The sequence below is a fragment of the Salmo trutta genome, chromosome 27 (assembly GCF_901001165.1).
Source record: "Salmo trutta chromosome 27, fSalTru1.1, whole genome shotgun sequence".
Classification (NCBI taxonomy): Eukaryota; Metazoa; Chordata; class Actinopteri; order Salmoniformes; family Salmonidae; genus Salmo; species Salmo trutta.
In genome coordinates this window covers 22,611,138-22,625,573 of record NC_042983.1, presented here as the reverse complement: position 1 = coordinate 22,625,573, position 14,436 = coordinate 22,611,138, and the positions used below count along the sequence as shown (strand labels likewise).

General features: G+C 45.1%; 1 protein-coding gene across 1 annotated transcript in view; it reads left to right on the top strand.

Moving 5' to 3' along the window:
- LOC115164605 (RIMS-binding protein 2-like) overlaps positions 1 to 14,436 on the top strand; it is a 147,150-nt gene that overhangs the window by 19,258 nt on the left and 113,456 nt on the right. Inside the window, exon 3 of the mRNA XM_029717261.1 lies at positions 1,019 to 1,168. Coding sequence (XP_029573121.1) covers positions 1,019 to 1,168 — 150 coding nt within the window. The remainder of the gene's footprint in view (positions 1 to 1,018; positions 1,169 to 14,436) is intronic.

Here is a 14,436-nt window from a genome sequence, read left to right as displayed (position 1 = left end):
GGGCATTATTATTTCGAGCTAGCGCAACTGGCTTGGCAATAACAAACAGTTTAGCTACAGCATCGCCTGCTAAGTGGTCCAACATGGAGAGAGGATGTTATTTTACCACGTTGGCAACTTATACTTGTGTGGGTTTGTAAGTATTAGGTTGAGTGAGTGTTGCGGTGTTACCTAGATACTGTATGTGGACGTTTCCTTTGCCCTGTGTTGGAATGGAGGGAACTGTATGTAAACATTACTTGGACCATCTGTGTGTATTTGTAGTTCGCTTTCCTAATTTCATATCTCTGCCCCTAAACTCTGTATTGTACAGTATGTTGCAGTTCATGTTTTACGGACAATATCTGCATGACGTAGAAAGCATGTTACAGTCATGACCTAGTACTATTCATGATAAACAAATAGGATTTGTACTTAGCCTACAGTAGGCCTTCATTGACAACTTGTTTCACTTTTGTTTTGATTTCTCCTTTAATGAAACTTTGCTTTTGCTTGTGTGTCTGTGTGCTCATGTGTGTGCTCGTGTGTGTTTGTACTTTATGCTCTCTCCCCACGTGTGTGTATTTGCATGTCTAATCAGATCTCTGTAGAGCTGTATGTTTACTCAAGGTAGCCACAGCAGATGTACAGGTGGTCCAGTCTATACGCCATCCTTTTTATGCTGTAACTGGAGCCTTACTGGAGCGTCAGGCTCATCATTAGCCTAGCATCAGCAGCAGGACAGGTGTTTTTTCAACCCTGACCAGCTGCTATATAGTCCTGACCTGGGTTACTCTATAGCCCACTGGGCTGACAAGGGGAAACTAACTTCGAGACTAGTCTAGCTATATGTCAGCGACGCTCAACTTTAACATTAGTAAGGATTTGTCAAGGTTATACAGTATATGCCTATTAATAGACAGGTCATAGCCGTTTCTGGCCATTGAAAAGAGTTACATGATGACTGTGATATGACTAGCTGGAATAGTTCAGATGACCATGACAACGTTTTCAACTTATTTATTGTTTCCCTCCACAGCTCAGAAATGAAGTTGTGCCCCTCCACTTCCCAGATGTACCACCCCAGTGTCAGTGTGTGGACAGACTACATCTTCTAGAGGACAACAACCGAGCCCTGAATCTCAAGCCTGGGACCTTCAGCCAACACAGGCTACAGCACAAACTCCTGGTGAGTCACTGACCAGACTGAGGCTGCAGTGGTGGAGCATCATTTTGAGTGGCAAGAGGCTGATGTCTTGGCAAGGCAAGGAAGTCGCCCACAGCAGTCAGACACGGCTTTTTTCCCCTTCGTTTCTCTGCTCTGGACTGTGAACCCTGAATTATTTTTCCTACTGCTAATTCTGCTAAAGATTTAAATAAGTTGACTTTCTGCTTGTCTGTCTGTTTGGAGAAGAAGGCTGAGGAATGAATTGGGGTCAGTCAGAGATACAGCTTGAATGGTCATTCCTGAAGTCACTGCTGCTGATGGACAAAGCTCTAAGATGTTGTGCCTTTGTCTAAAATAAAATAATCTCTGCAAAAACTATTTTCAAGCAAGTCAAGGGTATAGATGTACTGTATATCCATCTCCTTATTTAACCAACAGTTTCCCGCCCTGCCAGGTGGAAGCTGCAGTAGCCAACTACACTAGCCATGGGGCATACCATGCTACTGGCCTGGTATGCAGCTGAGCCATGGGGAGTAAACCGGTTGTTAGGGGAGGGGGGCAGGCATGTTAGGTCTCCTACAGGTCTCAAGCAGATCCTAGGCTGTGTCTTCACAGTGGAGACTGCTTGTAATTCCCCAGGCTTCCCCTGACGTCCTCCTGGGATCCAATATGAATGAGCTTCATCGATTAGCTCTCAGGGCGTTGCTGGTGTTGAGTGGATCGGGATGAGCCAATTGTATGTGCACATGTGTGTGTAGGGAGTTTGGAATGAGCTGTGCTGTGTGTGTAGGGGGCTATCTCTACTAGAATCTGAGCGGAAGACAGGATGGAAAGTAACCTCACACTGAATCCAACAAGCTGCGTGGCCTGCTTTGGGAGTAATCCGGTAGATGTTAATAACTGTTGCTGTACTGTTTCTTTGAAATATTGAACGGCAGCTGGATTGAACGACAGCTGGATTGAACACCAATGCAGTTGTCGTTCAATATTTCAAAGAAACAGTACAGCAACAGTTATTAACATCAACAAAATTACTTCCAAAGCAGGATGTTTGGATGTTTGTACTATCTAGGGTTGCAAAGGGGTTTGGTATATTACTGGCAACTTTCTAAGTTTACCAGAAAACTACCATAAGTTTGGTAACTTTCAAGGAATATATGTTATGTATCACAAGAAATCTATTGGCCCTTTTGGGTAATTCAGATTATCACAGGTGTCACGAGTGCTGTCTTCGAATTCCCTGTCATAAATTAGCCAAGGTGCAGCATGCCGGTAGTTCCACATATTTTAATTGTGAACTTGAACAAAACAATAAACAGGTGAAACTGAAACAAACGTGACGTTCTGGGGCTGCTCACACACAGCTGCACAAAAACAAGATCCCACAAAAACACAGGGGAAAAACAGGCTGCCTAAGTATGGCTTCCAATCAGAGACAAAGATAGACAGCTGCCTCTGATTGGAAACCATACCCGGCCAAAACATAGAAAACAAAACATAGAATGCCCACCCACCTATCACACCCTGACCTAACTAAACAAAGAAAACACAGCTCTCCTAGGTCAGAGCGTGACAACAGGTGTCTGTAATCATCTCTGGTCCTCTGTGTGGCCTTATCACATGTACAATATATAAAATAAAATAGAATGACAAAGCTGTAAAACATCCTAAATATAAACCATCAACTTAGTGAAGACCTTTCAGCATAAAATATCCTTTAGAATTTTTTTTACTCGTCAAAATGTCTTTGTTTTAAATGTTTTGGTGCCAAACTGGTGGCAGTTGTGAAACAGGTCAATAGTTGGAAGAGTTGCAGAGTTAATTCAAAATAATGCCATTGTTGATTTGATTATTTTTTTCATTAATTAGGCAATTTTGTCTTGAACCATATGGTCTATGCACAAGAAAATGATGGACAATATGGACACAGATATAAAAAATGAATACTATATAAATAATTTTTTTAAAGTATAAATTACCAAAGTTACCATAGATTGCAATGGTATTCCAGTTACATAAAAGTACATAATATTCCGGTAACTTTGGTAAATTACTGGTAGCTTTGCAACCTTAGTACTATCAGTCGTATTTCTCTGGTTGTAATATTCCACCACTTGGATGCCCTGAATGGAAATAGATAAAAGGTCTGAACAGCTTTCAAGGTTATTCACAATCATGGATGGTGAATGTAATAGTGTTTGTATCACACATTGAATGATATCCTCATGGCTTGCAGTCGGAAAGCTACGGGCTAAGGGTGTGAGGTTGAGGTTTCTGTAAGTGTTTGTTTGCAAAGACAGGAAGGCGTGAATTGTATGTATTATTGAATTGTAACTCTCAGCTAGCTCGTCACTGGGTTATATGTGATACTTAGCCTTTCAAATGAAGTCTGCCAGGCCTTTCCACCATTCTGCTGTCAGCTATCTAGTCCCACTGCTGAATCACTTAGGCCTAACCTGAATTAGTTTGAACTCATTCTTGGCCCAAGAATAATGTAATGTTCACTTAAACTTATTTTCATCCTAGAGGCTCCCCAGCTAACACATTTGGTTCCTCAGAAGTTGTGGAAACTTAAGTTTTTGGTTTCCCATTGGTTCCATTGGAACGGAATGTATATGTTTTTAAATAACATTTTTAGAACATACTTTGAACGTTACTATGGTTTTCTTGAGGTTTTGATGTAAATGTTTCTTCATGTTCTGAGAACATGACTTTAAATAGGAAAACCATGAGGAAACCTGCAGAAACCGTTATGATGAAGTACTGAAATTCCCACAGAAGTACGTTGTTTCTTAATGTTCTCGGAACAATTTGAGAACATTACTTTAAGTAGAACCATGAGGAAACCTGTAGGAAACCTTATGCTGAACCACTGAAATTCCCACTTAAGAAATATATGGTTCTCAGAACATTATGTGCTAGCTGGGTGTCCTGCGCCATTCTCAGAATGTTGTGAGAAGGTTGTATGCAAAATAACCATAGGACAACCACGCTCTAAGAAACATATGATTCTCAGAATGCTAGCTGGGTCTAACAATGTAGATTTTTGGCCAATATTATAAAAGATGTAATGCTAAACACAACCTTTACCCACAATATATAGGCTACTGCTAGATTGAGGAAGAATGACCAGCAGGCTATTATCCCGCCAGCTGTTGTCTTATGTCCTGTCATGGAGATGTGGTCACACAAACCCCTGCCCCCTGTACCTGGCAGTTGCTTGGAAACGTGAGCTTCTAAAGTCAACTTACGTCCTATCATGCCATTAAGTTGTTGTTTTGCATTGCTCAGTCAACAGAGAAATGGGATGGGAGGAACGGGAAGGTGATGGGGAGGGATGTTAGTCCCCTGAAGTGGAAAAAACGCAGATTATGGGTTCTGAAATGATTGTCTTGGCATAAGTAATTACTGATATATGATGCTCCCGTGGAAGACTGAGTGAATTGGTAATGAAAAACTGACAGAGCCTGAGGTACCTCCGTAGCAAGCCCCATTAGCCCCCAACTCTGTTATCTCCTGATGGAGATAGCCTACAATCAGCAAAGGCGCAGACGTCATGTAAGCAAGGTACCACTATCACTCTTCTTCTACATGGCTGTCTTACCACAAAACATTCCTGTCTTGCTAAATGAAAGCTTGATAAGGAAGGAGTACGTTTTCTCTTGGACCACTGGTGTTTCTGAACTCTGCATGCTATCAGTGATCTCCTCCTTTTTATAGTAAAGACAGTCGTTGTGAGTCCCCTTCCCACTGTTGCCCTAGTCTGCTGTGGCTGTATGATACGACTGCTAGGCTCTGTATCTATGTCCCTGTGGTTACTTCCTCCTCTCGGATTGGTCGGTCATCTATTCCACAGCATTCTGACCCATAGCCCAAGACTGTCTCTTTCTCAGTCTCACGCTGATAGCACCACTACTGCTCACAGTCACGTTCATCATCAACCTCTGAATAACTCCCCATGATAAAACAAGGAATGCAACAAAAATGTATGACTCCTGTCTAAAGGGAATCCTGTTGTATACAGTAGAGTTGCAAATCTGTATTTAGAATAAGGGAACAGAGGATGGTGAAAGTGCTGGCACCACTGCTCTGCTCAGGCAGTGACACAGCCTGAAGGTGTGTGTGTGTGTGTGTGTGTGTGTGTGTGTGTGTTTCTGCTCTTCCTGTGCCATGCTGCTCTGCATTTATTCCCTCTGATCTTGTTTTATTGCTGCATCAGAACTCACACAAACACACACAGGAGGAAACCTGCAGAAAACAGGCATATTCCGATGGGGGTGAGGCGATGATGATTCTGCACAATCCTCACAAAAACAGACACCTACCTGTGTGTGTGTGTGTGTGTGTGTGTGTGTGTGTGTGTGTGTGTGTGTGTGTGTGTGTGTGTGTGTGTGAGAGAGAGAGAGAGTTTTTTGTTTTACTATCCTTGTGGGGACCAGAAGCCCTCACAAGGATAATAAAACAAGGACATTTCGGACAAGTGGGGCCATTTCACCGGTCCCCACAAGGAAAAAGGCTATTTTATGCTTGGGGGTTAGGTTTACCGTTGGGGTTTCAATTAGGGTTAGGAGTTAGAATTAGGGTTAGGAGTTAGAATTAGGGTTAGGAGTTAGAATTAGGGTTCGGAGTTAGAATTAGGGTTAGGAGTTAGAATTAGGGTTAAGGTTAGGGTTAGAATTAGGGTTAGGAGTTAGAATTAGGAGTTAGAATTAGGGTTAAGGTTAGGAGTTAGAATTAGGGCTAGGAGTTAGAATTAGGGTTAGGAGTTAGAATTAGGGCTAGGAGTTAGAATTAGGGTTAAGGCTTGGGGTTAAGGTTAGGGTTAGATTAAGAGTTAGGGGTAGCTTTACGATTAGGGGTTAGGGAAAATAGGATTTTGAATGGGAATCAATTATTTGATCACCACAAGGATAGTAAAACAAACGTGTATGTGTAAGATGCAGCAGGGCAGGCTGCTGTACTGGTGGGCTGCCTCCCCATGCCCATGTTTACATGAGTAGTAATTCAATTAGAGCGGTGTGGCTCCCACACTACAAGCCTCCACCACTGCCATAATTCAATTATCCTTCTTATTAACACTCTGGAGCAGCCGGCCCGGTACCCAGGACCATGGTGCTCTGAGTCTGAAGATGAACATACCATTCACTCCTTAGTACTCCTCACCGCTCTGACACCACAACCCTCTGACTCTACAATCTTTACATTCCAGAGTCTTCTCAATCTAGAATGTTCAGAATCCGGACTGCTTTGTATTCAGAAAGCACTGGATCTTAATGCTTTTTACGCTCTTATGTGCAGTATAGCTATTGTAGTATGACTTTGGTTGGAACAAGGCACATTCTTGCATTTATTTTTCAGGTTAAGTGCAGTGCAGGAGTTAACATGTCTGCCATACTTGTACTATACATGGAGATGCATGGAGAGGTTGGTGTTGACCCAGATAAAGAGTGCGCGCACGCACACACACACACACACACACACACACACACACACACACACACACACACACACACACACACACACACACACACACACACACACACACACACACACACACACAGTACATAGCCAGTCACACAGGACATTGCCAGTGGGAGAGCCTTTACCAAATTACAGTGAGGATGATGAGATAACACTTATCAGAGAGAGAGTCCTCTCCCATCTCCCCCAGGGTCAGTTACTTCCAGCCTGCTGACACTACAACACTTAGCCTGTCATGACCATACACCTTAATCATTAGCCTTCTGATCCAACACAGACCAGAATCTATGGTACAGCCAGTGGATGTGTGTAAGGTTCATGTAGATATCTGTGGGTTTTATATCCGTAGTGAGGTGTATGTGTTGTAGAGAGATCAGACAGTCACCACTGTACACATATAACAGGGTGGTACAGTTAAAGGTCTGCAAAGTTTCTCAATCACTGTATTTGAGGTTATTAAAATTCCAATCTGCTGGAGGCTCCCTTTCTCGCCGTTCAGAATGAATGTGCCCTTTTAATAATGTAACTGGTTTTAACAAGATCGTAAAACGTTCATCTAACTTTCATAAGCCTGTTAGCCCAGTGACAAATTCATGCCATGGTATCTGGGGCTCCTACAGTACCACACTTCCACAGAGAACAGAAACGATGAACAGTGTGAAGCCCCTATGGAGGTTGGAAAGTTGCACTGTAAGTTTAGCCTGCAGTGAGAGAGGCAGGGAGAGAGGGAGATAGATAGTCAAAGAGAAGGGCAAAGAGACCAAGGGGAGAAAGAAGGCATAGAGTGAGTGAGGGAGAGTGAGGGAGAGTGGCAGAGAGAAGGGCAGAGAGAGAGGCAGAGAAAGAGGCAGAGAGAGAGGACAGAGAGAGAGAGAGAAGGACAGAGAGAGAGAAGGACAGAGAGAGAGAGAGAGAGAGGCAGAGAGAGAGGCAGAGAGTAGGACAGAGAGAGAGCGAGAGAGAGGACAGAGAGAGAGGAGGGCAGAGAGAAAGAGCGAAAGGCAGAGAGAGAGAAGGACATAGAGAGAGGAGGGCAGAGAGAAAGAGAGAGAGGCAGAGAGAGAGAAGGACAGAGAGAAAACAGAGAGAGAGAGAGAGGCAGAGAGAGAGGCAGAGAGTAGGACAGAGAGTAGGACAGAGAGAGAGCGAGAGAGAGAAGGACAGAGAGAGAGAGGAGGGCAGAGAGAAAGAGCGAGAGACAGAGAGAGAGGACAGAGAGAGAAGGACAGAGAGAGACAGAGAGAGAGGAGGGCAGAGAGAAAGAGAGAGAGGCAGAGAGAGAGGCAGAGAGAAGTCTAGTGGTAATTGATAGCATTCCACTGAACAGTCCCCCTCTCCTCTGCCTCATCTATAATACACGTGTTGCACAGGGATCAACTCTGAAAAGTCTTAGCATGGCAAGAGGGCCTGTCATGTTAGGTAAACAATGTATTTGTGGCTTGTTTTTACTCATGTTTGGAATGGTGGTAGAGCATCAGTATCAGTGTGGGTTGAATGGAGCTGGTGCTGGTGCTGGTGCTGGGCCACTAAGGGAGCAGGTTAAATGAAAAGCTCCTGGGGGATTTAGCCTAGTGCATGCCTCATCCTCCCAGCCTCTGTCCCAGCCTCGGTCCCAGCCTCGGTCCCAGACTCGGTCCCAGGCTCGGTCCCAGCCTCTGTCCCAATCTCGGTCCCAGCTTCTGTCCCAGCCTCTGTCCCATCCTCGGTCCCAGCCTCGGTCCCAGCCTCGGTCCCAGGCTCGGTCCCAGCCTCTGTCCCATCCTCGGTCCCAGCCTCGGTCCCAGCCTCGGTCCCATAAAACATTATCTTCACACAAGATCAGAAGATCAAGAAAACTGATTTGACGTGTATCAGATTGCATAGTAAATCTCAAATGTTCAGAACAGGAGTTAAGAAAAGCATAAAACGACTGGAGCAGTTCTGCATCACCCCTCCATAGAACAAAAATATCGTCAATATACCGTTTCCAAATAATGATGTTAGGCAAGAAAACATTTTTGAGAGGGTTAAAAATGGATTGTTTCTCCATGTAACCCACATACAAATTAGCATAGTTAGGAGCCATGGGAGATCCCATAGCAGTACCCTTCGTCTGAATAAAGAAATCATTTAGAAACATGAAGTAGTTGTGTGTGAGTACTATTTCAGCCAACGTTACAATGCAGGCACTGGAAGGTAGTTCATTAGGGTCACGTTGCAAAAGAAAATGTTCCATGGCTTCAATACCGCCCTCATGCGGAATATTTGTGTATAACGACTCAACATCAAAAGTAACTAACAAGGTGTTCTCAGGCAGAGGATCAAGAGATTCAATGATAGAGATCATACTGCTGGTGTCCTTTACAAAGGAGGGGAGCTGTTCTGCGAGTGGTCTAATAAAAAAGTCTACAAAAGTAGATAGAGGGGCCGTTATTGCATCAATGCCCGCTACAATAGGGCGCCCTGGAGGGTTTGTAACGTTCTTGTGTAATTTCGGCAAAGTATAGAAAGTGGCAATTTTAGGGTGTTGGATGGCCAGAAAGTCATGTTCTTTTTTGGTTATCTGACCAGAATTTAAATAACCATCTAGGACAGAAAAGATAGTATTCTGAAATTGGGAAGTAGGGTCACTTCTGAGTTTCTTGTAAAAGGTGTTGTCAAGTAGCTGTCTATGACACTCATTTACATAAGTTGTCCTATCCATGAGTACCACCGACCCACCCATCCTCGGTCCCAGCCTCGGTCCCAGCCTCGGTCCCAGCCTCGGTCCCAGACTCGGTCCCAGCCTCGGTCCCAGCCTCTGTTCCATCCTCGGTCCCAGCCTCGGTCCCAGCCTCGGTTTTAGCCTCGGTCCCAGCCTCTGTCCCAGCCCCGGTCCCAGTCTCGGTCCCAGCCTCGGTCCCAGACTCGGTCCCAGCCTCTGTTCCAGCCTCGGTCCCAGCCTCGGTCCCATCCTCGGTCCCAGCCTCGGTCCCAGCCTCTGTTCCAGCCTCGGTCCCAGACTCTGTTCCAGACTCGGTCCCAGCCTCTGTCCCAGGCTCTGTCCCAGACTCGGTCCCAGCCTCGGTCCCAGTCTCTGTCCCAGCCTCTGCAGGAGTAATGTGACCTTCATAATGAGATTAAAATATGTAGCAGGCGTGCATTGATTTTTGGACCAGTCACTAAGATCTATGGACTCAGCCAGTACATAAATATTGATACTTGCTCTCTCAAAGAAGATCCGACACTGTGTAACTGATTGTGTATGTGTGTGTGCAGTTATTTTATTTATCATTCCCCCCCCCCCCCCTTTTTCACCCCAATTTCATGGTATCCAATTGGTATCCAATCTTGTCTCATCGCTGTAACTCCTGTACGGACCCGGAGAGGCAAAGGTCGAGAGCCATGCGTACTCCGAAACACAACCCAACCCAGCCGCACTGCTTCTTGACACAATGCCCACTTAACCCGGAAGTCATCCGCACCAATGTGTTGGAGGAAACACCGTACACCTGGTGACCGTGTCAGCATGCACTGCGCCCGGCCCGCCACAGGAGTCGCTAGTACGCGATGGGACAAGCACATCCCTGCCGGCCAAACCCTCCCCTAACCCGGACGACACTGGGCCAATTGTGTGCCGCCCCATGGGTCTCCCGGTTGTGGCCGGCTGTGACAGAGCCTGGACTTGAACCCAGAACCTCTAGCACAGCTAGCACTGCGATGCAGTGTCTTAGACCACTGCGCCCCTCGGGAGTTTCTTAAGACACAAAATAGTGTAACCACAGTAGGCACCTTAACAACTACTGGTACTAAATGAGAAGCCTGTTGGTTACCTAAATGTGCTTCAATAGCAGTAGCAGCAAAATAGGTCATTCACATTAAGTGGCGGCTAGTTACAGTGGGTTTTATTGTGGTTCCCAAGCTGGATTGATGGCGAGTGATGACTTTGATATGTTTTCCTTAGTTCTCCTTTGTCATGTCAAGTCACACACACACATACACCCCTCCCCTACTCCAGACACCCTACACAATTCTCTATCGCCAGCAGACAGAGCACGACGTCACAGCTAGATTGCATTTCCAAATCTGTAACATCTAATTTAACGCCATCAGAAGGTGGGATGGGTTCAATCGAGCGTTCCTTAATTAGATTGCTGTCTGGGTGGAGGGAAAGGAGGAAGATGGCCGCTAGCGTTTCTCAAAGGCAGAGAGAGGAGCAGACTATTAGAAGAGTCACTCCAGGTATCAGAGGTGTTGTTGTGCTGACTGAGACTCTGCTCACAGACTGTGTGACTCACCAAGCCATTCACTCAACGCCTTTTAGATGAGCCGTTCACCTGACTGTTACCAATCTCACTGCTCTAGTTGTTTATAGCCCTGTTGTTTCAGAGGTGGGAGCTGGCCCATTTGTTTTCCTTCCCAAGCTCTTGAAGTTGTGACGGTGAGGCTGCTCCCTCTGTAGTCTTTAGACGCCAGTGGGTTCTGGACGTTTTCTTTTGTGGCATTTTGGTATTTGGAAACGGCTGAGGAAGAGAGTGAGGACCGAGTGGTGACTCAGAGTGGTGACGTGTCTTTTAGTTCCAGGAATTCACCAGAAACAAAACATTTTTTTGTTGTTTGGGGGGGGGAGATTTGCTTTGATTACACAAACAAAAAACAAAAAAAACATTTCCAATTCACACATGTGCATAATACACTCTTGGACATGTATAAAATAGGACAAATGTATGCACTCATCATTGAAGGCATGCTCATATTAGATGAGGAGGAAAGTAACTTTATAGATCTGAATACATCCCCTTGAAAAGAGTGCACTTCACCACTCAGACTTAGCTGTGTCAAATACAGTCTTCATCTGGTAATGCATGTCCACCGTTGGGGCGCTGGCGTATTATGGGATGTCTGGACAGCAGGCATCATGCAGTAATTTAATCAATGGGTTTAGATGGCAGCATGGCAGACTTCATCTGAACTTCAGGATTAAGTTACAGTCCTCCGTGGGGGTTTCAAGCTGACGTGAACAGGGGGGTGCAGCAGCAGCTATAACTCATCTCATCTCTATGCTCTGGCCACTGAGAGACTGCCCTTAGGAGACAGCTCTGTTGTACTGTAGCTAGCTGGCATGCCGTGTCTGTCTGAGTAGGACATGAGGGAACTCGTCTTCCAGTCCTGCACTGTCTATGTTAGGGTGAGGGGAAGGGGACAGGGTTAGTTTGGAAGAAAACATAGGTAGGTTGTTCAGTGTGTGAATGTTTTTATTTATTTTATTTCACCTTTATTTAACCAGGTAGGCTAGTTGAGAACAAGTTCTAATTTACTACTGCGACCTGGCCAAGATAAAGCAAAGCAGTGCAACACTAACAACAACACAGAGTTACACATGGAATAAACAAAACATACAGTAGAAAAAAAGTATATATACAGTGTGTGCAAATGAGGTAAGATAATGGAGGTAAGGCAATAAATAGGCCATAGTGGCGAAATAATTACAATTTAGCAATTAAACACTGCAGTGATAGACTGGAGTGATAGATGTGCAGAAGATGAATGTGCAAGTAGAGATACTGGGGTGCAAAGGAGCAAGATAAATAAATAAATACAGTATGGGGATGAGGTAGGTAGATAGATGGGCTGTTTACAGATGGGCTATGTACAGGTGCAGTGATCTGTGAGCTGCTCTGACAGCTGGTGCTTAAAGTTAGTAAGGGAGATATGTTTCTCCAGCTTCAGTGATTTTTGCAGTTCGTTACAGTCATTGGCAGCAGAGAACTGGAAGGAAAGGCGGCCAAAGGAGGAATTGGCTTTGGGGGTGACCAGTGAGATATACCTGCTGGAGCGCGTGCTACGAGTGGGTGGGTGCTGCTATAGTGACCAGTGAGCTGAGATAAGGTGGGGCTTTACCTAGCAAAGACTTATAGATGACCTGGGGCCAGTGGGTTTGGCGACGAATATAAAGCGAGGGCCAGCCAACGAGAGCATACAGGTCGCAGTGGTGGGTAGTATATGGGGCTTTGGTGACAAAACAGATGGCACTGTGATAGACTACATCCAGTTTGCCGAGTAGTGTTGGGGGCTATTTTGTAAATGACATCGCCGAAGTCAAGGATCGGTAGGATAGTCAGTTTTACGAGGGTATGTTTGGCAGCATGAGTGAAGGATGCTTTGTTGCGAAATAGGAAGCCGATTTTAGATTTAATTTTGTATTGGAGATGCTTAATGTGAGTCTGGAAGGAGAGTTTACAGTCTAACCAGACACCTAGATATTTGTAGATGTCCACATATTCTAAGTCAGAACCATCCAGAGTAGTGATGCCGGATGGGCGGGTAGGTGCTGGTAGCGATCGGTTGAAGAGCATGCATTTAGTTTTACTTGCATTTAAGAGCAGTTGGAGACCACGGAAGGAGAGTTGTATGGTATTGAACTCGTCTGGAAGTTAGTTAACACAGTGTCCAAAGAAGGACCAGAAGTATACAGAATGGTATCGTCTGCGTAGAGGTGGATCAGAGAATCACCAGCAGCAAGAGCGACATCATTGATGTATACAGAGAAAAGAGTTGGCCCGGGAATTGAACCCTGTGGCACCCCCATAGAGACTGCCAGAGGTCCGGACAACAGGCCCTCCGATTTGACACACTGAACTCTGTCTGAGAAGTAGTTGGTGAAACAGGCGAGGCAGTCATTTGAGAAACCAATGCTGTTGAGTCTGCTGATAAGAATGTGGTGATTGACAGAGTCGAAAGCATTGGCCAGGTCTATGAATACAGCTGCACAGTATTGTCTCTTATCGATGGCGGTTATGATATCATTTAGGACCTTGAGCGTGGCTGAGGTGCACCCATGACCAGCTCGGAAACCAGATTGCATAGCGGAGAAGGTACGGCGGGATTCAAAATGGTCGGTGATCTGTTTGTTAACTTGGCTTTCGATGACCTTAGAAAGGCAGGGTAGGATAGATATAGGTCTGTAGCAGTCTAGAGTGTCTCCCCCTTTGAAGAGGGGGATGACCACGGTAGCTTTCCAATCTTTGGGGATCTCAGACAATACGAAAGAGAGGTTGAACAGGCTAGTAAATTGCAACAATTTCGGCTGATAATTTTAGAAAGAGAGGGCCCAGATGGTCTAGTCCTGCTGATTTGTAGCAATGTACTGGATAAGGAGATGTAGGAGGGATATGGATATGATGTAAATGGAGGAGAGTTAGAAGGAGAATGGGGGTGTCTAGCAGTCATGAACTTAAAGGTAATTTGAAACTTTACAATCCCTTTCAGAGGAGTCATTCCATTTTGATTACAAAATGGTTGCCAATCCAGTCTGCACAATATTGCAAGTAACGCATTGTGATTGTTTGTATACCCGTTTTTTAAATTCATTGTGCTCACAGGGAAATCATCTATCACTTACAAAGGGCTAGGTAGTATTACAGTACTTGTACCCTAAACAGTGTGTACCCAGTGAACCTGTGCTGTGGTGATGACTGCCTGAGATCGCAACCTCTTACCAGGGCTGTCTTCATTACAGTCATCTGAGCACAGGCATCAGTGGAAAGTCACATCGCGGTCTCATTCAGCTCAGCCCTGTGTCTAATGATACTCTGATCACCCAATCCATGCAGTTCTGCTGCCGGCCCTGAGCTGTTCCATAACTCTGAGCTTGCACATATTCTCATCTGGCAGGGCTCCGTTATTACTGTACCTGGCAACAGTCGTTTGATAAGGAAGGGTTCGCTCCTTTTTTTGTCTTTAAGATTGGGATTTTGGGTGTTTCCTTGCTGCATTGCTGCTCTGAGCTCCCTCTTGGAAGAATACATCTCCCTCTCTCTCTCGCTCTTTCTCTTTCTTTCTTTTTCTCT